This window comes from Abramis brama, assembly GCF_963993115.1.
Source record: "Abramis brama genome assembly, chromosome: 10".
NCBI lineage: Eukaryota > Metazoa > Chordata > Actinopteri > Cypriniformes > Leuciscidae > Abramis > Abramis brama.
In genome coordinates, this window is record NC_139972.1 from 2,600,878 (window position 1) to 2,624,538 (window position 23,661).

The window sequence follows — 23,661 nt, forward strand, 5'->3', positions numbered from 1 at the left end:
TCAGCACTAAAGCTGTTGGTCACAATAATAAACAAAAAACAAGCAACAGATAGCATGCATAGTATACACTCATGCACATATTGCTAGAACACGCCCCTCACATGATTCTCAGCATTAAAACTGTTAGTCACAATGTAAGCAGGAAACACAAGCAACAGATAGCATACATATATTCATGTATACACATTCATGCATACATATACAATACACAAAAAAAAAAAAAAAAAAAAAAAAAAAAAAAAAAAAGGTAAGTAGGCACAGAAAAGAACAATGTTACAAAATCACAAAAAAGGTCTATAATCTATCTCCTCATTTAATCCTGGATAGTCCATCGCTTTAAAGCTCCATATCCAAAAGGTTTCACGTTGCAATAACTGTTTTAAAATGTCACCTCCACGTATTGATTTTTTAATAATTTCAATGCCCTGAATTCTCAAAGATGATGAGTCACTATGGTGTATTTCTTTATAGTGTTTGGCCATAGGGTAATCATCGTTGTTGACTCGGATTGCGTATTTGTGTTCATAAAACCGCTCTTTTAGTTTTCTTTTAGTTCTGCCCACATAGAAACACCCACATGGGCATTGTAGCCGGTAGACCACATATTCAGAGTTACAGTTAATAAAACCATTAGTCTTAAATTCTCTCTGTGTTCTCAAATCACAAAAAGTTTTACTTTGGATGACACCCTCACAATGACTGCAAGATCCACATCTATAGGTCCCCCGCAACCCTTTTTCTAGCCATGTTTTTTGTTTAGGACCTGGAAGATAACTTCTTACAAGTTTGTCCCTTATGGATGGTGCCTTCTTGAACACTGTCATAGGCGGCTCTGGAAAAACGTCTTTCAGAATAGGATCACTTTGAATTAACCCCCAGTTGGACTTAATTATTTGTTTCATTTCAGAGGCACTGCTACTATATTGGGTAACAAAGACAGGTCTAGAATTGTTTTTGACCATGTCTTTTCTCCTCTTTTTCTTCTTTAGTAGGTCAGAGCGTGTTGTGGAACGTGCTTTTATTATTGCTTTTTCTATTATCATTGGTGAGTAGCCCCTAGCCCTGAACCTTAATGACATATCTTGAGCCTGCATTTCGAAATCAGAATCATTGTTACAAATGCGTCTAAGACGCTGAAATTGTCCAAAAGGAATGTTATCTTTCAGGCTCCTTGGATGGAAGCTGTCAGCCCTCAATAAAGTGTTTCTATCTGTGCTTTTCCTATATATTGTTGTGTATAAGAGATTATTGTCATCTATGGAGATAGTCAAGTCCAAAAAATTTATAGATGTTTTTGAATGTTCAATTGAAAGTTTTATATTTGGGTTAGTTGTATTGATGTACTCATGAAACTGCAAAAGTTCTTCCTCATTTCCAGACCAAACAAAAAGGATATCATCAATAAAGCGTCCCCAAAATACCATCTTGTCACAGAATTTGTTATTGGATCGATTATATATGTATTGCTCTTCCCAGTGACCTAAAAATAAATTAGCATAATTAGGAGCAAAACATGCACCCATCGCTGTGCCCTTGAGCTGTCTAAAGAAATTGTCTTGGAAGAGGAACACATTATTGTTTAAAATCCATTCTGTGAGAGAAAGTAAAAAATGGTTAGGTGGTGACGTCTCCGACCTATGTATCAAATAGTATTGTAAGGCTAATAGGCCTTCCTGATGATTAATATTGGTATATAGGGAGGCTACATCTAGAGTCACCAAATAACAATCTTTAACATTTGTGATATTCATAAGTTTACATAGCACATCAGTAGTGTCTTCAATGAAAGAAGGGAGATTCCGCACTAGAGGTTTTATAAAAAAGTCCACAAATTGGGAGCAGGGCTCAGTCAAAGATCCATTGCCTGAGATAATGGGTCTACCCTCAGGTTGTTCTAAATTCTTATGGATCTTAGGCAACATGTAGAAACATGGCATTTGGGGATTCTCATTCATTAGAAAAACAAATTCATTGTCTGAGATCCATTTTTGGTCTCTACCATAGGATAAAATGTCCCTCAATTTGTTTTTCATTTGTACAATTGGATTTCTTTGCAATTGCTCATAATAAATATTATTTCCTAATTGTCTTTGAGCTTCAACAATATATGAACATTTATCCATTACTACAACTGCACCTCCTTTGTCAGCAGGCTTTATTATTATCTGCTCATTCTTTGTTAGGGAATTCAGTGCATCTCTTTCGCGTTTTGAAAGGTTGTGTTTTGTTCTGTTCTGTCTTCTGTCAAACATATTGTCTATGTCATGAGAAACCTTTTTAGTAAAAGCAATCAAGGTGGGATTAGAGCTCATAGGCATAAAATTTGACTTAGGCTTAAAATGTCTCTTGGCATCATGAGTGGTATCAAAGTTCAATTCAGGTGTGCTATTCAAGAGTTTATTCGACTGATGGTACCATACCTTCAAATGAAGGTTTCTATAGAACCTAAAAAGGTCCACCTTAGTTTTAAATGCATTAGCTTCACTTGTAGGGGAAAAAGTCAATAGATTTGTTTGGCTTTTAGAAATGTCATATAAACCTTTATCTCATTTCCTGGTTTCGGAACGTTCGAAATCGCCAAGTGTATTCGCACTTCCGGTGGTTACTTAGTTACCTTTAGATAAAAAGTAGGGCAGTAAACTTAAATAAAATTGCGATATAGACCATGCAGTGTCTGTCAATATTAAACCGCATAAAGACTATTTAAATAGGAATCATGCATGTTCTGCGCGTCTCTGTGAATGAATGGCACAGACGCGCTGTTTCATTTACCACACACACACACACACACACACACACACTGAGGCGGCAGGCATGACGCTCGCGATGTTTTCAGCCTATATGAGGACATTAATGCACTTCATCAACACAGCCGCTCTGAGAGTCACTTCAGCAGCATTTTAGCTTCATTTGAGAAATATCGTCATATCATAAAACACAGAGAGACTCAAAGGTCTACACGGCAACCCGTCAAAATAAAAGTTTGGTTTAACCTTTGAAGAAAGTTTTGCTTAAATCATTACATTTTAAATAATTGGTTATAACAATTTTATTAAACCATTAAAATGGAATCAAGAAACCTAAAAAAAAGAAACTTTTTGGAGATGCGGAAAGCGAAGTAGTACAGTGATAATTAACAGGCAGCCATGGTGAACGCAGTAACCGGAAGACACTTCAGCAATTTTTCGCGGCTACTTCCGGCATTCAAGGCCTATTAAGAGTCTTTTTCAGTGTTGCGGTAAGGACTCAAAATTGTGGGACAGGTTTATTTAGATAAAAAAAAAATCATATAAACAATTAGTAAACAAAAAAATTTACTTTAAGATGGTGTAAAGTCATATGTATATAAAACTAATTAATTTGAAATAATGTCATATTGTAAAAGAATGAGTTAATTTTATGTATCTCAACATTGAAACCACGGGTGTGGGACATGAGCAAAAATGGTGTTTGGACCTATAAATGCTTCATAATTTTACATTAAATCATATTATTTATTCATTATATTTTATGTAAAAGTGTGTATTGACGCTACATTTATATTTATGAAGCATCAAATGACAAATTTGAACATAAATCTAAAATTTCACTACTGGGACTTAAAAGTGCTTGTAGTTGCAGAAACACTCACACACACATCTGTCATATTCAGCACATGATGCATAACTGTGAGAGATTGCGTGCAGTAAACTATGTGCTCAAGGTTTATTGAGTGTTCAGTCAATCTTCAATCACATTTGATTTGTTCTGCTCGAGGAACTCGCGTGATATCACACGACAATCATACGATTTTTTTTAGTAACTCGTGAATGTTTTTATACGCTTTTCAGAGTTCTGACACATGAGCGCATGATGGACGGAACTAAAACTCCGAGGGAACCGAGGGAAGAGCTTCCGGTGCAACACCAGAGCCCGCTGTGTGTTTACATTTGAACTTTCTGCGGAGCTGCAGGTAAATCATATTTTATATATATATATATATATATATATATATATATATTAAAGACTATTTTATTAAAATTTATCAGGCACGCTATTTACACAAGTGACCGGAATACTGTGTCTATTCTGTGTGTGTTATTTATTTATGAAGAATAAACAAACAACCTATACAGAAAGTACCATAATAATGCGATATACCGCAATACTGACATTCATATTAACTGATATTTACACAATACTACCGAATAGCACATGTGAAGTAATGCCACGCATTTACATGTTACTTTAATACCACATTTTTATGATATACCATGATTTTATGATGCCCATGATATACATTTCTTTGAGTACGATGGCATCTCTAAAGAACACCATGGTATTACCATGTTTTTCCACAAGTACTAGTAATACCACAATGTATTTTATTTTGTACTTTATAAAAATATCATAAAAACAAGGTATTACTGACTTACATGTGATTAAACATGGTAGTTTTTAATGGTGTATGTGCACCGTAATCAAATAACTGTCTAAGTATACTATGGTAATTTCTATGTTCATTTGTGTGTGTGTGTGTTCAGAGATGTCCACCCTCTTCCCGTCTCTGTTCCCGCGTGTGACCGAGTCTCTGTGGTTTAATCTGGACCGTCCGTGTGTGGATGAAGCCGAACTACACCAACAAGAGCAGCAGCACCAGACCTGGGTCAGTGTGTGTGTGTGTGTGAGAACTGGTGAGAGTGTGTGTGTCTGAGTGTGTGAGTCTGAATGTGTGTGTGTGCTGATGAAGCTGTCTGTGTTCAGTTGCAGAACATCGCAGAGAAAGACAACAACCTGATGCCCATCGGCCGGCCCATCTTTGAGGTGCGCGTGAGAACGCATGATGTTCAGATCCGATTCCTGAGAATATCATATATAATATAATATCATATCTAACACGTTCTTTTCGCTCATGCCAGACCTTCGACGAGGAAGAGGAGGAGGATGATGAAGACGAGGAGGACAGCGAGGAAGACTCAGAGGACGATGAAGACATGCAGGACATGGACGACATGAACATCTACAACGAGTTTCCTGACGATGGAGAAATTAATGAGGTCAAGAGATACACACACACACACACACACAATCAAACGAGCAAAACAACTACACTGTAAAAAATTATTTACATGATTTGTTATCAACTTTTTTTCTTTGTCAAATCAACTTGGGTTCAGAGAACATAATATTAGGATTTTCGGTTGATTAAACCAATCTCCTCCATTGTATCAACTCAAAATTTGTATTGGAATGAACTCAAAATGTTAAGGAAACCAGGTAACTTAATGTTTTTAAGTTAAACCAACAATCATTTTTACAGTGTAGTGAATATAATGTGTATATAATGATTAATTATGGTTTGTGTGATAAAGGTTACAACAATAATGTCATATAATGATAGATTTGAAAATTTTCAGGGCATTTAAAAACTAATATATATATAAAGCCATTATTATTATTATTATTATTATTATTATTATTATACAGTAATCAACATTTGAAGTGGGTCAAAAAAGTTAATCAAAGTTGTCCTAAGAATAAATAAATAAATGAATGTAGAACTTTGATGAAAGCTTTTGATCCACTTCAAATGTTGACTACTGTATATAAATATCATTGTTTTTCATATTAAATGTCTTAAATATGTAAAGGGATGTTTTTAGATGAGACACTACCCGTGTTGTTCATGCACTGCTCAGTCTTGAGCTCCATTTTACTTCTATAACGTGACTAGTGGAAAGAAAACACTCAGAAAATACACATTTAAGAGTTTATTTTATTGCATCTGTAGATTTCAGTCTCAATACATATCTTTAAAGATGAGTTTTGTCCTCCACTTCAGCAGCACTTACATACACCAAAACTTACAGTTTTATTCATATCTATATTCTGAAGGATTTTACTGAGGGGTTTGTTCATAACATCATTCACCTGATTTTTATAACATTTTATTCTTAAAAACATGGTAAAAATGTATTTTTCCAGACTGTTGACCGTATTTTCTGTTTTATGCAGTGATAAAAAGAGAAATCAAGAATCCCCTCAGTAAAAACCTTTACCTCTAACATGAAAACAAAATCAGACAAGAATTTTGAACCTGGCTTTATCCAATATTCAGATTAATTCTCTGGAAATGTATGCAAATCCATGCATATTTTATTAGAAAACGCCTCATTTGCATATAAAACATTTCAGAAAACTTGTAATACAAAAAAAAAAAAAAAAATCTTAATGTGTTTAGTCATCTGGGGAAGTATGATGAGATATATTAGTAAAATATTGACCTTTAGGGTCTTGCCTTCACTGCAAAAAATGCTTTTCTTACTCAGTATTTTTGTCTTGTTTCCAGATCAAATATCAGACATTTCTTAAATCAAGAAGCAGTTACTAGATATTATGTTTTGGTTTCTGGGGAAAATAAGCAAGTGAATTTTTGTGTATAACAAGCAAAATGATCTGCCAAAGGGGTGAGAAAAATAATCTTGTTTATAATAATAATAATCTGAATTAAGATTAGATAAAATAAGATTTTTCTTACCCCAAATTGCAGATAATTTTGCTTGTTTTATTTTTTCCCCCTGAAAACAAGATATAATATCTAATGGGATTTTACTACTTTAGTAAATCCATCTTGATTTAAGAATTGTTAGATATTTGGACTGGAAACAAGGCAAAAACACTGAGTGAGAAAAGCGTTTTCTGCAGTGTATGATCTGCTGTTGACCTGACAAACGTTGATTCTAGTGAAGTTCAGTTTTGAAGAGATCTGAGTTTTGATTTTAGGTGAATGACGTGAGTGTCGCTCACTGACAGGTCGACATGGAAGGAGCCGATCAAGACCAGGACCAGTGGATGATCTAGACCAGATCAATCAATCAGACGATAAACTGGAGCTGGCGATGGAAAGAAGTGTGCTGCTGAAATACTCAAATGACTGTTATTTATACGTGTCACACACACACAAGACCGTCAGCTCAAGTGTTCAGTGTTACTAAAGAACCACTTCACTGCAAAAAATGCTTTTCTTACTTAGTATTTTTGTCTTGTTTCCAGTCCAAACATTTCTTAAATCAAGATGCATTTACTAAAGTAGTAAAAGGCCATAAGATATTAAGTCTTGTTTTCTGGGGAAATAAATGGACTGGAAACAAGACAAAAATACTGAGTAAGAAAAGCATTTTTTGCAGTGTTCGTGTTTCTCACAAAACCAGCACTTGAACTTGTCGCAACATGAACTTTCGTCACTTCTCAGGCTTGTAGAAAGTGTTCAGTGACTCTTTGGTCAGTCTATAAAGTTATTGAGTTACTGGGCATTTCTGCATGTCATCCAGACGAGTGTCAGGATTCAGGAGTTCATGCGTCACACAACGCATTTCCAGCTCAGAAACGCTGATGGCTTTATCCTCATGTTTGTATCATATGTCTTTGTGGTTGTAAATAAATTTGTAGTCAATTGTTCATCTTGTACAAATGGTCGATTTGTTAACTTCCCATCCTATTTTAATAGAAGCATCACTAACACTTTACAATAAGGTTCATTAGTTAACATTAATTAACTACCTTAGTTAACATGAACTAAGAATGATCAATACTTCTACAGCATTTATTAATCTTAGTTTATATTCATTTCAACATTTACTAATACGTTATCAAAATCAAAGGTTGTATTTGTTAACACTGTGAACTTACATCAACAGCTGTATTTTTAGTAACTAACATTAACAAACATTAATAAATACTGTAACATGTATTTATCATTGTTAGTTCATGTTAGTTAATACATTAACTAATGTAAAGTAATGAACCTTATTGTAAAGTGTTAGCGAATCATCTGTTTAGTTTGGCATTTTTAAATCATTCAAGACGTGAAGGGTCGAATTTTGTCATAATTTATTCACCGTCATGTTCCTCTAAACCTGTGTGATCTCTGCTCTCCAATCTCATTTGCATTTGTGTAATGTAAATATGATGCACAAAGACTCACACACACACAAAGGATCTCATTAATGTTTGTTTTATGATATTAATAGAGGGCACTTTGAAGTCATTAACATATTTAATTGGATCCAAATAGATAGGGAAAATTTCCATTTCATACCAACTTTAATTTACGATATGACTTAATGCGCTTATTAAATCACAAAGGCTTAAATAAATATATGTGCTGCATAATTCAGAGAAAACCCCATCTGTGTTCTTATGCAAAGCGAGTTTTCCACCAAAATAAAGTTTGAAAATAGAATTAAGAATAAATTTCAAAGAATTTTAGTATTGTAATTTTACATTATATTATTTTATATTATTTTTCTTAAATACTTTTTTTTTTAATTTTACAGTGAAATATTGCAATATTCCTGTTTAATATTTAATAATAATGAACAATAATTATTTATAAATTATATTTTTATTTAAAATTATTATATAATGATATGGAATGTATTCTATAATAATGTAAAATATATTATTATTTTATAGACATTGATATATAATCCAAAAAGTTTAAATGGTCAAATGATACATAAATGATTAAATAGAGTAATTGAATGATTAAAGTTGCTATTAAACGAGTGACGGTGACAGATCATATTGTGACATATTTCAGAGTGTAAGGGATTGTTGAAAAAGATTAAATGTAGGGTGGGGCTTGATTCTGTGAATCAGTTATTGATTGGATGTTGAGATGTGGGCGTGGCTCTAAAGATCTTTCAGGGGCGGAGTTTAAGCGCACTAAATGATTGGTTAATCCTGCATACATCACCAGAGAGAAGACTGACGCATCACTGAAAGATCCAGTTATGACATATTGATTAAACATTACAAGGTAAAAACATTTTTATAAAAAGAAACGTGCATGGATGAATATTTCACAATAAGATCAATAATATGCATTTAGAAAATAAGAGCGAATTTCATTTTCGCGAGAGTGAAGAGTAGCTAGGGACTCACCGCGCCTTCAAATTAGTCCATTTCAGGTGCGAAGATAAAATAAATTCCATTTAGAGGCACTTCAGGAGAGTCGCAAACTCCACCAAACACAAGATACGTCAAAAGCCAGATCCAATCAAATGATTTTACTGAAAAAAGTGGCAAACGTTTCAGTCACATCTGACCTTTCTCAATGCCAAGCTTTCTTAATTTATGAAGTCACATGGTTACATAGATCACATGATCAACCAAAGCCAAGACCAGTGAAGGATCCAAACACAGTGTTGGACAGCATGCTACAGACAGAGAGAGAAAGAGAATTTAAAATAAATAAACGAAGATTTTTTTTTTTTTAAAGTGGAAAAAAAAAAATTAAATAAAAAAATGAATAAATACTTAAATGTAAAGTTCACATGCTGTTGAAGTTCACAGGTGAATGAATGAACCCTTTGACTGTTCATAATCTCCTCACACTCGTTCTATAGGCTGAGAAACACGATGTTGTCATGTTGTGTTGTTAATGTTGAAAGCTTTACTTGATCCCGAGGAAGGTGAGCTCCGCCATGCCGTCCCGGATGCCCCTGATGTACTCGAGCGTGGCGCGGTGAACTCTGACCTCGTACAGGCCGCAGCGCCGCGCGTGCCGGAGGAAGTTGGGCGCTCCGGGGAAGATGACGTTGTCCGCCAGGATGATGGATCCCTCTCCCAGAAGCCCACTGTCCTCCAGCAGGTGCAGGTCCGGCAGATAACAGCGCTTCCAGTGATCCATGAACACGAAGTCCAGGCACTCCACGCCGAAGTCCTCACGCAAGCGCGGGATCACCTCATCCGACGGGCGCACGATCAGCTCCACCTGAGAAAACCAGTGACGGAGAGATCAAACTCTTCACACGCTATGCTGAAGTCCCTTCCTGGAATGGATGGTTTTTGGCCATAATAAGCTACAATTGTTAAGCCTGGTTTCACAAAATGTCAAAGCAAGCTGACTTGACTATTCTAGATGAATGCCAGATTGTATTTTAACACCATGTTATATATATATATATATATATGTGTGTGTGTTGATATTTTGATTTTGGACTGCAGTACCTGTTTCCACCACTAGCTGCCATTCTTACAGACTGCACCTTTAAGAAAGAGAAATGAATGCAGAAAACTCACCATGTCTTCATCAAAACCTGCCAGTCGAATGATTTTCTCGGCCACGGCAGCGTTTCGCTCGTCCATCTCGACGGAGTAGATGCGAGCGCCGATGGGCAGCGAGCGGGCGATGCGAACGGTGCTGTAACCGCAGTGAGTGCCCAGTTCCAGAACAGTGATCGGGCAGTGTTCCTGCAGCAGCCGGTCCAGGATCTTACCTGCACAAACAGCCAATCAGAACACAGCAAATGAGCGTGACAGCCAATCGGAACAAAGCAAGTGAGTGTGACAGCCAATCAGAACACAGCAAATGAGTGTGACAGCCAATCGGAACAAAGCAAGTGAGTGTGACAGCCAATCGGAACACAGCAAGTGAGTGTGACAGCCAATCGGAACAAAGCAAGTGAGCGTGACAGCCAATCGGAACACAGCAAGTGAGTGTGACAGCCAATCGGAAAACAGCAAGTGAGCGTGACAGCCAATCAGAACACAGCAAGTGAGCATAAGAGCCAATCAGAACACAACAAGTGAGCGTGACAGCCAATCGGAACACAGCAAGTGGGTGTGACAGCCAATCGGAACACAGCAAGTAAGTGTGACAGCCAATCGGAACACAGCAAGTGAGCGTGACAGCCAATCGGAAACACAGCAAGTGAGCGTGACAGCCAATCAGAACACAGCAAGTGAGCATGACAGCCAATCGGAACACAGCAAGTGAGCGTGACAGCCAATCGGAACACAGCAAGTGAGCGTGACCGCCAATCGGAACACATCTGAAGTTTACCGTCAAAAATGGACACAAACACAAAGACTGCATCGCATTGCATCGTTCGTTAGGACACGATGTAATACTAATAATCACATGATGACATCACACGTGTGTTTATGTTTTTTGTACGATTTTTATTTTCGTTTGGTTGTTCATGCTAAACAGGTTGAATTCAACATGAGGTTATACTAGAGGAGGCTAACGTTATTTGAACCGTAGTCTATATACAGCTTCTCAGCATCTATCTTACAACCGAATAAAGACACAGATTAACATAAGGAAGAGTAATAAAAGACAACTTACATGTGCACTTTGTTCTGCCTGTGCTTTGAAAATAGATGGGATGGGGACAGCCGTATGTTTCAGACGTAGTACCGTCTTTCTGGGCCCATATTCCATTTTTTCAAAGTAACTTAGTCCTCCGGTGCAAAATCCTCTTTGCAAACACGATACTGTTTGATTTTGTAGAGAGGCGTTGAAGTACAGATCTCCAGAGTAGCTAGCCATTTATTTCTCAGTTCCACATTCGATGGAATTCTGTGAAACATTACATTTGTGTATGTCCTTTGCTTGTTCTCACAACCTTTTGCTACGCAGGTAATTACCATGTTTGCTGTAACTGTATCTGTAACTTCTCAAAAAAAAACAATCCAAAAGCGAAGACACTCGGTGCAGATCACGCGTGTTGTTCTTCTGTGTTTTGACTCCTTGCACACCGGTATGTTGACAGAAGTTGTGGGATTTCATGTGTTGCGTGATATGTCTGCGCCCAAGTAGCAGTGCTTCGCCTAAGTAGCCGTGCTTCGCCTGTGCTTCCCCATAATATAGTCCCAAGTCAATATCTGCCTAGGAAATCACCTAGTGTTAATCTGCATCGCTATTTGTACTCGCTGTGAATACGCAGGCCACAAGAAGTAATTACGTGGTTTTTTTTTGTTTTTTTAATCAATTTTACTCAGGACATGCTAGCTGGCAACAAAGGATTCCATTCATTGTGCTAAGCTAAGCTAGCGCCGACCCTGTCAAACTAAAACAATGCATGCACTGAGACAAAAATGCATTTACCCACCTATCTAAATGTATGAAAGAATATGAATAAGCCCTATTTCAAAAAACGGTGGAGTGTTCCTTTAAGAACATTTACCGGCCATCAATATTTTTTATCAGCCATGAAACATAGATGAACCCTTATTAAAGTTACAAAAGTTATTCAGTCTAGAGCAGTGAGTGATTTGTCTTTGTCTTTTGTTGTTTGATTAACATTTAAAACGAAATATTAGGCCGCTGTCACTTTAAGAGCAAATGCACATGCGTTTTCTTAACCAACTGTTTATGTTCACTTAAGATGTGCATTTTGACAATATTGTGTTTGAATATGTCTGTTCAAGCGCAAGACACTGGAGATGTATCAATTCAGTATAGAGAGCCTAAGTCCCGCCCCTCCGCTTCCGGCTCATGGGACCTTATGTCGGAAAAAATATGTATGGTAGTCAATGGCGAGAGACAACTTATCTTTTTATTCCGTCTGAACTGTGCCCTGAATTACACATATGATGTTTGTCAATTTAAAAGATAATTATGAAAGTCAAGAAAGTCGCAGTTTGTCAGAAAACAGAAGAGTAACATTAGTTTTATGTGAAAATCGCTCAATGAACTACATCTCTCGTCTCGCACTATATGTACGTCACCAACATGCTCGTATGTGTGCAGTCTGGTACAAAACACTCAGGCATGACGGCGTAACGTTACGATTATAACGTAAGACTATAGAAACAGACAGACGTTAGCTTCAGTAAAGTTAGCTTCATTGAGAGAAAAGGTATGACGTCACATGTGGTTAGGTTACTTTTATTGTACCCGTAGGTAAACTTGTTTTACAGTGCAATGACTATGGCATCCAATACAAAAACACACAACATAGAACACTCCACAATACATAGGAACAAATAATTAAATACTCATACTGAGTAAAGTGCTCTCAAGAAAGTGCTCTCAAAACATTAAATGTGGTCTTTAAAAAAGAACCTTAAGAAGAACCTAAAAACAAACAACTTAAAAATCAATAAAAAACAATTTAAAATAAAAACAGATAAAAATCATAAAACCCTATTACAACATTTCTGAGAACCACCTCTACATTTTGTTAATCATATTAATCGCATTTGGTACGAAGCTGCTCTTATATCTTTTCGTTCTACACCTTGGAACTTTATACCTCCTCGCAGACGGCAATAACTGAAACTCACTGTGCAGGGGGTGAGAGTCATCAAGTAAGATTGAGAAGGCCATCCTTTGTAACTGTTTGGTATACAGGGATGCCACTCCTGGTTTAGACTCACCTATCAAACGGCCAGACCATTTTACTATCTGGTCTAACTGATTTTTTGCCTTTAAAGATATATGACCATACCATACTACAGTGGAGAAGGACAACACAGATTCAATAAAAGCATGATAAAACATTTTCATTATTGTTCGGTCAAGATTAAACACAGATAATTTCCTTAGGCAATACAAACGCTGGTGCCCCTTTTTGCACAGAGCCTCACAATTCTTTTCAAAATTCAGTTTCTCATCAATAATAGTCCCAAGGTATTTGTATGATTGTACATACTCTATTGTTTGGCCTTTAATTGAGGTAGGTTCACTTGGATGAGTACTTTTCCTAAAATCAATGATCATATCCTTGGTCTTTGATATGTTAAGCGGTAAGTAAGATTCCTCACACCAATTGACAAAATCCTCAATAATTGGGCCATGTGAGGTCTCATTCTCCTTAAGTAAACTCAAAATAACTGAGTCATCCGCATACTTTATGATAATTCTGTTATCATACAAGCTTTGACACATATTTGTATATAAAATAAATAAAAGTGGAGACAGCACACATCCTTGAGGAGACCCTGTAGAGGAACTCCTCTGTTCAGATAAGACACCATTTACTCTGACTCTCTGTGTTCTGTTAGTTAAGAAATCCAAAATCCAACCCATCAAATTATTGCTTTACGCAAACTGATCTAAGAGCCTCTTGATTAAAATGTGTGGTTGAATTGTATTAAAGGCTGAAGAAAAATCAACAAATAAAAGTCTAGCATGTGTCCTCCTGTGCGCCTTCTGGGTTTGTAGTCTCTGTAATTACGTATTTTCACAGTCTTATACCTCAACAGTTTTACATCAAACTGCCAGTTAAAGTCAGACTTTCTTGACTTTAAAATGTATCTTTTAAATTGACAAACATCATATGTGTAATTCAGGGCACAGTTCAAACGAGATCAAAATATTTGTTGTCTCTCGTCATTGACTACCATACAATATTTTTCCGAATTAAGGTCCCATGGTGGTCAACCGGAAGGGGAGGGGCTTAGGCTCTCTATTGCGCTCTCTGGCTTTCTGGGCGTGTGTGTGTTACCTGTGTGTGTTTACACACATTGCGCGAGTAAACTTTACACACATTGCGCGAGTAACGAAATAAACTCCCTTTCGCTTCTTTTCATGTGCTTGAATATTTAAATCAGCAAGGCTGGCGATGACCAACTGTCCTGAGTATCAATCACGTTTGTTCACACTCATGTTCTCACAATACTGTATTGATGCAATTCATAAAAATGGGTTACACTTTATTTTAAGATGTCATTGTTACAGTGTAATTATATATTACTGAGTACTGAGTAATAATGATTAACAACATGTACTTACTATAAGGTTACGGTAGGATTCGGATTAGGGTTTGTTGCATGTAATTAACTGTTATTACTATGGTAAGTAACATATGTAACAAGGACACTGTAAAATAAAGTGTTACCTAAAAATTTTACCGGCAAAGTGGCGATTGACACCGTTTCATATACTCGCCAATGTCGCATTTGGCATATGGCGAGTGTTAATTTTAGGCCCTGTGTGTGTGTGTGTGTGTACCTTTCTTGGGCCCGATGTTGCTGATGAACTCCACTTTGCTGCACCACTGGTCAAAGGTGTCCAGGATGCTCTGGGAGTCTCCGGGCGTGGCGTGGGTCAGTATGTACTGAAAGGCCCGTTCCTCTCGGCTGAGGCCCGATAAACAGTCGCGCACCCAGCGGATCAGTACGGCCCGGTACAGCAGCACGAAGAAGTAACGGTAACGGATGATCAGCGTGAGTAACAGAGGAAGTAAAGCAAAAGCGATCGCAGGAGAAACCATCTTCACCTCTGACCTGCGAACACAAAGACAGGCTTTAACGTCACTGAAACATAGTAGAAGCTGGCTTTAAGCTGGACCAAGAAGCCATTTTCTTCTAAACACAATCTTTGTTGCATTATTTTCCTGTTATCTCTGTAAAGCTGAACTGTACTGTAAAAAGCGCTATATAAATAAAGGTGACTTGACGATCAGACACCACTCAGAAAACCCTAGCAACGGCATAGCAACATACAAACACTCAGAACACACTAGCAATGGCATAGCAACACACTAAAACACTCAGAATACCCTAGCAACCAGATAGCAACACACAAACACTCAAGACACTCTAGCAACCGCATAGCAACACACAACACTCAGAAAACCCTAGCAACCACATAGCAACACACAAACACCCACAACACCTTAGCAACTGCATTGTAACACACTAAAACACTCAGAACACACAAGCAATGGCTTAGCAACACGCTAACACTCAGAAAACCCTAGCAACCGTATAGCAACACACAAACACCCAGAACACCCTAGCAACCGCATAGCAACACACAAACACTCAGAACACACTAGCAACCAGATAGCAACACACAAACACTCAAGACACTCTAGCAACCGCATAGCAACACACAACACTCAGAAAACCCTAGCAACCACATAGCAACACACAAACACCCACAACACCTTAGCAACTGCATTGTAACACGCTAAAATACTCAGAACACACTAGCAATGGCATAGCAACACGCTAACACTCAGAAAACCCTAGCAACCGTATAGCAACACACAAACACCCAGAACACCATAGCAAACGCATAGCAACACATTAACACTCAGAATATCCTATCAACCACATAGCAACGCACAAACATTCAGAACTCCCTAGCAACTGCATAGTAACACACAACCACATATCAACACACAAACACTCAGAACACCCTAGCAACTGCAGAGCAACACACAAACACTCAGAACACCCTAGCAACCGCATAGCAACACACAAACACCCAGAACATCCTAGCAACACACAAACACTCATAACACCCTAGCAAATGCATAGCAACACAATAAAACATTCAGAAAACCCTAGCAACCATATAGCAACACACTAAAACACTCAGAACACCCTAGAAACTGTATAGCAACACACAAACACCCAGAACACCCTAGCAACCGCATAGCAACACACAAACACTCAGAACACACTAGCAAATGCATAGCAACGCATTAACACTCAGAACATCCTATCAACCACATAGCAACGCACAAACATTCAGAACTCCCTAGCAACTGCATAGTAACACAACCACATATCAACACACAAACACTCAGAACACCCTAGCAACTGCATAGCAACACACTAAAACATTCAGAAAACCCTAGCAACCATATAGCAACACACTAAAACACTCAGAACACCCTAGCAACTGCATAGCAACACAAACACCCTAGCAACCACATAGCAACATGCTAAAAACATGCAGGACACCATAACAACCGCATAGCAACACACTAAAAACATGCAGTACAGCTGAATTAGCAAGACTAAAAACACCAGAAGACCCTAGCAACCACACAGAAACATGCAAAACATTCAGACTGCATAGCAACACACTAAACACACCTTTGGAACCACATAGCAACACCCAGAACAATCTGGAAAACATATAACAACACACTAAAAACACCGTAGCAACTGCATAGCAACACGCTAAAACATGCAGAACAGCTTAGCAACACACTAAAAGCATTCAGATCACCACAGCAACTGCATAGCAACACACTAAGAACACTCAGGACATCTTAGCAACCACAGGTTTGAGCACATCACTATCAGCACTACTAGACTACAGTAAGAGCTAAACTCAAACTACTCTACACAGCAAACACTTCACATCCAGCCTATGAAAACTCTACATTAATAATTCAAACGCCTTTGTTTCGACGTGACAGAACATTTTGACTTTCCAGAAGACACAAGCTGATCCCAGATCAGTTTCATTCAGACAAACACAGACACTCATTCACCAACACACAAAATAAAACATCATATCTGATGATAACTTTACCAGATCCAGGACTCTCTCGACCCGCAAAACACACACTCTGAAGACAGAAAGAAGAGACACTCGTGTGAGTACCACAGGTGTGCAGCAGCCAATCAGATTCCTCCGTCTGAATAATGGATGGAGCGCCTCCACTTACACCTGGAGCGTCACATGACCTGAGCGCATGACATCACAGCAGAAATGACATTTCTGAAGGAATAGTGGAGCAGAAAGAAAACCACCAATATGTGCAACAAAATGTTCAATATTCTTTAATCGCAAATAAAAACTGTCAGTACAAAGTCAGTATGAAAGCATAAAAATCAAAAGATGGGCATAAGGAATGGCGTTAGAATAATACATGAGGTATATACTCAGTAATATGGCTTATAAAACAATAATAATAATAAAAAAAGACTTTTGCATTAATTTGGTTGGTTTCAAGTATTAATATTATTATTTCTACAATTTTATTGATTTTTTTTTATGTTGTCATTATTTGTATTGTTTACTTATTATTTTTACTTATATATATTGTTTGAAAAACAAGTTGGTTAATTTTTTGATAAAGCATGGTCAATTGTTTTGTCTTTTTTCACTGCATGTCATGTAAAGGAATAAAATATATAAAAAACAGTGCTGTCAAATCAATTAATTGCATCTAACATAACACTTTATAAATATGTATAATATATGTGCGTGTGTGTATATATATATATATATATATACACATACATACATGGATGGATCAAAAAAGTTGATGAAAGGTCCACTTCAAATTTTGACTATATATATATATATATATATATATATATATATATATATATATACACAAACTTTTATGTTAGGTGCGATTAATCAATTTGACAGTACAAATAAAAAGAAATATAGGAAAAAAGTAAAAGTATAAAAATCAGTAAAAATGATCAATTGAATTTACAGTGATTTACATTTCCGCTAATAAAAACAGCTCATTTCGAAGATGCAGTTTCATGCCGTTCATCACTCCAGAACTCTGTTTTGTTTATCTCATCCACTCATTAATGTCTGTTCCAGGGGTCGTGACCTCAGCAGGCTCGTCTCAGCATCATCCTGATGAACTTCTTCAGCTCTTTCTCTTCACGGGACCATTTGAGGAGTCGTGTGAGGAGCATGCGTCCGCTGGTCATGTGGGCCAGGGCGATGTATGAGCCGGTGAGCGGCCCGTCCAGCGCGGGACAGGAGCAGTCGCGACCCCCCGGCAGCCAGAGGGCGCTCTGGTCCCCCGCCGCCACCTGATGATCCTGCCAGCGCAGAACACGACTGCGACCCTGAGGAACCACACGCACATCGGACCCGTCCCGAGACCAGGAGCCGATCCGCAGGCGGAACGCTGGAGAGAACAACAGGAATTACAGTTTGGGTGTGGAATAAGGTCCTAGCCAGTGTTTGTGGAACTCATTACAAGTAACTTGAGTTATGTAATCAGATTACTTTTTCAAGTAACTAGTAAAGTAACGCATTACTTTTAAAATTTACAACAAAATCAACAAAATATCGGAGTTACTTTTCAAATATGTAACGCAAGTTACTTTGTTTTCCCATTTATTGACTGACTGAGAGCTCTCCTGTCCTCATGTTGAGAGAAATGTAAGTGCACACAGGCGTGTGTGTGTATGTGTGTGTGAACATGATGGTTATTGTAGTTCTAGACTAGATGTGAGCATTTACTCATCTCACTTGCACGAAAAAAGATTCAATATTCCTCAAAATGAATAAAATCTGTGAAATGCAAAATCAGAATATATGCAAAACCTCCAATAACTAAATATGTTAAATAAAACATACATTTGTATGCATTAAATCTCACTTTATTGACCAGTGTACTTGCTTCTGACCTTCAATTATTCAGTGAAACTATAAAGAAAAATGACTATTTCTATATATAGTTATATATATATAGACTATATAGTTATCCAGGTTAACAGGAGCTGAAAGGTTTGTTTGAGCGGCGCCCTCTACTGTACAGGAGTGAATCTACATTTCCTTCAGTCTGAGGATTATTATTTCACTTTTGGTGTGAAAAGGTCTTTACATTTGCACAAAAATATAACTTTTTTGTTATCAAAAAACAAGCCCAGCCCAGGTGGAAAAATAGTAACGCAAAAGTAACAACACATAACTTTTCTAAAAAAGTACTTAGTTACTTTTTAAGGGAGTAACGCAATATTGTAATGCATTACTTTTCAAAATAATTTTCCCCAACACTGATCCTAGCTAACTTCTGGAACAAGAGCGGTATATAGGGATATATAGTGGATAGGGAGTGGTTTCGGACACAGCTAAGAACAAATGTGGGCGGGGCTTGATTGTGTCTGTGGGGAATTGATTGGATGGTTGTGGTTTGCTATTGGTGGATCTCCTGTGAGTGACAGGTTATAGCCCCGCCCTCGCACCAGTTAACAGGAAGAAACATATAGCCATGTTTTCATGTTCATGTTAAATGTTTTGAGTCGCTCCATCATGATGGGTTATAACTGGTCTACAGTTACTCACCGAATGGACTCTTGCAGAAGTTCTGCTGGATCTCTCGCTCTCCTTCTGAGTCTGGACTGCAAACCTCACAGATCACAGAAGCTGGAGGAAACAGAGAAGAGATGTATAAAACCTGATCCCAACTTATTCTGATGCCATCAAATAATTGAAAAAAAAAGTTTTGTTTTGGACCAAGATTTTAACTAGAAGCTAAAGTTTGTAAACAGACTTTGATGTTGTTTGAGGGACTTGAACTCGGGTCTCCTTGTGCACAGCTGCGGAAAATGTTTATTATATTCCCACGGTGACATTACAGCTCACTTTCATCCGTTTCTTTCTGACTATGGGTCGCAACATTTCTTTCAGATTTCTGCTCATTCTAACTCGGATAAATTAGCACAGTTAAAGCACATTCATTTATTTCAATGTCTTATCGAGATCGTGATTGCGTGTGTGAATCAGTTATACCATCTCTCTATTAATTGTGCTAACAGGGAATGTTCTCAGAACGTTCTGGCAAGGTTCTGAACAAACGTTCTTCCAGTAATGTTTGTAGAACGTTCGTTCAAAGTTATCTGGTCTGTAATAAAAATCCACAAATACGAAGGAGCAAAAAAAGTAACGTTTTATTTTTAAAATAGAGGATATTAAAAAAAAAAAAACATTCCCATAATGTTTGAAGAATGATACAAATGGAATATGTTCCCATAACGACTATTTTATAACATTTAAAAAAGGAACATTCAGAAATAACATTTTCATTACTTATTGGGGACTTTAGCAAAACGTTTTTACAATATATTTTTGTTAGCTTGGTGAGTCAACTGATTTTCTGTCTAGCTAACAGGGAACGTTCTGGCAGGGTTTTAAACAAACTTTTTCCAGTAACATTAACAGAACGTTCATTCAGAGATATCGTTTTTTATTTTTTTTAATGTTTTATGTTTTCCACAAAAACGAAGGAACAAAAAAAGTAATCGTTTATTTCTGAAATATTTTAGTTGGATGTTTTAAGTTTAAAAAAAGTTTTTTGTTTTTTTTTATGTTTTCATTACTTATTGGGGACATTAAAAAAAACGTTCTAAGAATGTAATTTCGTTAGTCAAGTCAAGTCACCTTCATTTATATAGCGCTTTTACCAACATAGATTGTTTTAAAGCAGCTTTACAGTGATAATAGGAAATTAAAGTAACAGAGATTGTGTTGGCATTACAGCAGCTCTAGAATAAAGTTATTGTCCAGCTAAAGTTAGTTTTGATTGTTTATTTTGTTAGTTTAAACTTTAAACGTTAGCTTGGTGAACCGTTCACCTTTAGGCGTGTAGGTTGTTGTTTCCTCCCGGTTCGCGTCTCGTTCTCCGGGAACGCAGAGCTCCGGTCCATCTGGAAACCGGCTGCAGTTGAACATCTCCGGCCACGGGAACCCGAACGCGCTCATGACGGGAAGACACGCGTCCCGCACCGCCTCACAGAGACTCCGGCACGGGCGCACCGGGACCGGGACCTCCGGTAAACACACGGGCGCGAAGAGCGAGCAGAGGAAGCGTCGCGTGTCCCGGTGACAGTGTTTGCCGAGCAGAGGCACCCATGAGGCGGACTGTTGCTGAGCTTCCCTCGCGGTGTCGTGGCCCAGCAGGTTCGGGAGCCGCATCTCTCCGTAGCCGATCCCGGAACACAAGCCCATCGTGTTCGGAACCGGTTTACACACCGAGCGCACTGCGCCGGAGTCAGACACCGGGATTACTGTCAGACCTTCATCATGATCATCTTCATCATCAGTAGCTCTGGACGGACTGGAAACCAGCAGCACGATCATGAACAGAGAATGAAGATTAGACATCGTAGACACGCGCGTTCAAACTCACATCTCTCTCTCTCTCTCTGTGTGTGTGTGTGTGTGGCGTCTCCACATCCTGTGAATCAAACACATCAGGTTCTTTATTACCGGCTGTAAAACACTTCAGAGGCTCGTGTGAGGTTTTTCTGGGAATCTACTTTAGCTTTACTTTGGGCAATTAAAAACTTAAAACAACTTTAAAAAAGTTAGGGGGAAAAAAGGTAATTGTAACTATATCTCACAATTCTGACTCTTTCTCACAATTGCAAGTTTAATTGCAATATATATATATATATTACATGGTGAGATATAAACTCAGAATTGCAAGGGGTCACGGTTACGCCCAGCACTTAAAAAAAAAAAAACTGTTTGGGTTATTAAAATCTTGGTCTCGACCTTTTAATTTTTTTTCTTCCAAATATTATACTACGACAGAATAAGTTTCGATCCGATTCAAATGACAAAAATAAACAAATTCGACAAAAATATACTTTTAACAGAAAAAAATATATACTTTTAGCTTTCTCTTTCAGAAAAAAATAAACAATAAACAATATTGATGACTCATCCTGCACTCAGGGGTTTATGCAAATATATGTCCAATCACGTGTTCTCGAGAACGAGATGCCCCGCCCACTGATTCCACCTGCCTCTTTAGGGTCCTGTCGCAAAATATGGAAAACAGTTAAAATAAAAAACGTAACTCCCTCTTTGAGTTTATATCTCATAATTTTTTCTAAAAAATAGTCTTTGTGAGTTATAAAATTGCGAGTTTATACAATTACCTTTTATATTTTATTTTATTCCGTGGGCAGAATCAAGCTTCCACGGTAAACTAAGCTTTTAAAAAAGTGTTTCACACAAACATAATATCTTTTGGGAGAGAAACAAGTATGATAATGTATTAAAAATAGTAGGCTACTGTGAAATAGATTAATTGCAATTAATTGCATCTTACATAAACGTTTGTTTAAACGATTTATAATATATAATCGATAATTAAAAATAATACAAATCTGAAAAACACAATGACAGAAAAACAGAAGATGATAGTTTTCCAGTGATACTGATATTCATTCGCCAGCTTCACTTCTGCTGTTCCTCACAGCGGCCACTAGATGGACACATTCAACACACAATATAAACTATATATGACAGCATTCAAATCAGTCAAATCTAAAATAAAATGATTAGAGTGGAAACTGGAGTAGCACATAAACAATGGCTGAATGTGTGTCAAACACACGGTGTAGTGTGTGTATTATAACTATATAAATAGTGAAAGTGTTTCTCTACAGTGTTAAACAGCTGTCGTACTCTATGTTATGCACCGTCACTATGAGCCTATATATATATATATATATATAAACCCCAGTGAACTGTTTACATACGCAACATAACATCATTCACACTGACTCAGGCCTGGCATCTGAAACGTGCTGCAAAAATAGAGAACTACAAGTTATTTTTATTCCACTCTATGTTTTTAGTGTCCATCAGTTGCTCTGACATTTGAGGAGCAGATCTATATTTAATCTATATTTAACACACACAATCAATCCAGCATCTGATGATGAGCTTGTTAAAGCCTGTCAGTCGCAGTCATAAACTCAACATTTACACAGTCAAACCTCATCAAAAACTGCAATTAGAAGGTATTTCTGTGTGTAAATGTAGACACAAACACACTAAATGTGTTGTTTTATAGATGAGTGTGACATTGATATTCAAAGATAAAGACATAATAGGTGTTTCTGGCAGAGTTTATGAAATGGACACCTCAGTTATTATTCTGTTCTCTCCCTCCAGAATCTTCTGTCGACTGAAAACACACACACACACACACACACACACACACACACCTGTGTCCTCTAGTCAAACGCCTCTCTGACAGGAGGAAGATCCTCTTCGTTACAGGAGGAATATTCTGGGGCAAAGAAAACAAATCACTCTCATGTACAAGTAAAGTCTGACAGAATGACTCGAGCACTCACACATTAATACATTCTAACAAATGCTGGGCCCAAATTTGGGTCAAATATGGACTAACCCAACCGTTGGGTTAAAAATATAATTAAAAAAACGTATGGTTGGGTTTGTCCATATTTGACCCAAATTTGCGGCATTTTTAAGATCTTTAATGTTTCTGAAAGAGTCTCTTCTGATCAGCAAGGCTGCATTAATTTGATCAAAAATACAGTAAAAAAAAAATCCGAAATATTATTCTAATGCAAATCATCTGTTTTCTATGTGAATATACAGTAAAGTGTAATTTATTC

The 23,661-nt window shown here is 37.4% G+C and overlaps 3 protein-coding genes across 6 annotated transcripts; 1 reads left to right on the top strand and 2 right to left on the bottom strand.

Annotated features, from left to right (window-relative positions):
- The first annotated feature begins 3,830 nt into the window (after positions 1-3,830).
- anapc15 (anaphase promoting complex subunit 15) lies at positions 3,831-7,437 on the top strand. 2 transcript variants are annotated; one of them, XM_084125420.1, is made up of 5 exons: positions 3,831-3,952; positions 4,524-4,645; positions 4,744-4,803; positions 4,899-5,036; positions 6,763-7,437. In XM_084125420.1, exons 2-5 carry the CDS (start codon positions 4,526-4,528, stop codon positions 6,787-6,789), a joined length of 345 nt encoding a protein of 114 aa, XP_083981546.1. In that variant the 5' UTR covers positions 3,831-3,952; positions 4,524-4,525; the 3' UTR covers positions 6,790-7,437. The 2 variants fall into 2 exon arrangements, with proteins under 2 accessions (XP_083981546.1, XP_083981545.1); XM_084125419.1 differs by having other exon boundaries at positions 6,793-7,437.
- Positions 7,438-9,376: 1,939 nt separating this feature from the next.
- tomt (transmembrane O-methyltransferase) lies at positions 9,377-17,185 on the bottom strand. The gene is made up of 4 exons (XM_084125282.1): positions 17,054-17,185; positions 14,729-15,003; positions 10,066-10,262; positions 9,377-9,757 (listed from the first exon to the last, which is right to left on the bottom strand). Exons 2-4 carry the CDS (start codon positions 14,988-14,990, stop codon positions 9,437-9,439), a joined length of 780 nt encoding a protein of 259 aa, XP_083981408.1. The 5' UTR covers positions 14,991-15,003; positions 17,054-17,185; the 3' UTR covers positions 9,377-9,436.
- Positions 17,157-23,351, bottom strand: sfrp2l (secreted frizzled-related protein 2 like). 3 transcript variants are annotated; one of them, XR_014607849.1, is made up of 5 exons: positions 23,245-23,351; positions 20,857-21,458; positions 19,568-19,648; positions 17,983-18,404; positions 17,157-17,208 (listed from the first exon to the last, which is right to left on the bottom strand). XR_014607849.1 is itself a non-coding variant. In XM_084125275.1 (4 exons), exons 2-4 carry the CDS (start codon positions 21,383-21,385, stop codon positions 18,100-18,102), a joined length of 915 nt encoding a protein of 304 aa, XP_083981401.1. In that variant the 5' UTR covers positions 21,386-21,458; positions 23,245-23,351; the 3' UTR covers positions 17,887-18,099. The 3 variants fall into 3 exon arrangements, 2 of the variants coding, with proteins under 2 accessions (XP_083981401.1, XP_083981402.1); XM_084125275.1 differs by lacking the exon at positions 17,157-17,208 and having other exon boundaries at positions 17,887-18,404; XM_084125276.1 differs by lacking the exon at positions 17,157-17,208 and having other exon boundaries at positions 17,887-18,404; positions 20,857-21,338; positions 23,245-23,339.
- Between the last annotated feature and the right edge of the window lie 310 nt (positions 23,352-23,661).

Excerpts from the sequence above, each read along its gene's own strand:
- sfrp2l (XM_084125275.1), bottom strand. The coding sequence starts at position 21,385 with ATGTCTAATCTTCATTCTCTGTTCATGATCGTGCTGCTGGTTTCCAGT. Across the intron at positions 19,649-20,856 it reads AACAACCTACACGCCTAAAG|CTTCTGTGATCTGTGAGGTT; the intron begins GTGAACGGTTCA and ends TGTTTCCTCCAG. Across the intron at positions 18,405-19,567 it reads CTTCTGCAAGAGTCCATTCG|CGTTCCGCCTGCGGATCGGC; the intron begins GTGAGTAACTGT and ends TGTTCTCTCCAG.
- anapc15 (XM_084125419.1), top strand. The coding sequence starts at position 4,526 with ATGTCCACCCTCTTCCCGTCTCTGTTCCCGCGTGTGACCGAGTCTCTG. Across the intron at positions 4,646-4,743 it reads AGCAGCAGCACCAGACCTGG|TTGCAGAACATCGCAGAGAA; the intron begins GTCAGTGTGTGT and ends GTCTGTGTTCAG. Across the intron at positions 5,037-6,792 it reads ACGATGGAGAAATTAATGAG|GTCGACATGGAAGGAGCCGA; the intron begins GTCAAGAGATAC and ends GCTCACTGACAG.
- tomt (XM_084125282.1), bottom strand. The coding sequence starts at position 14,990 with ATGGTTTCTCCTGCGATCGCTTTTGCTTTACTTCCTCTGTTACTCACG. Across the intron at positions 10,263-14,728 it reads CAACATCGGGCCCAAGAAAG|GTAAGATCCTGGACCGGCTG; the intron begins GTACACACACAC and ends CTGTTTGTGCAG. Across the intron at positions 9,758-10,065 it reads CAGGTTTTGATGAAGACATG|GTGGAGCTGATCGTGCGCCC; the intron begins GTGAGTTTTCTG and ends TGGTTTTCTCAG.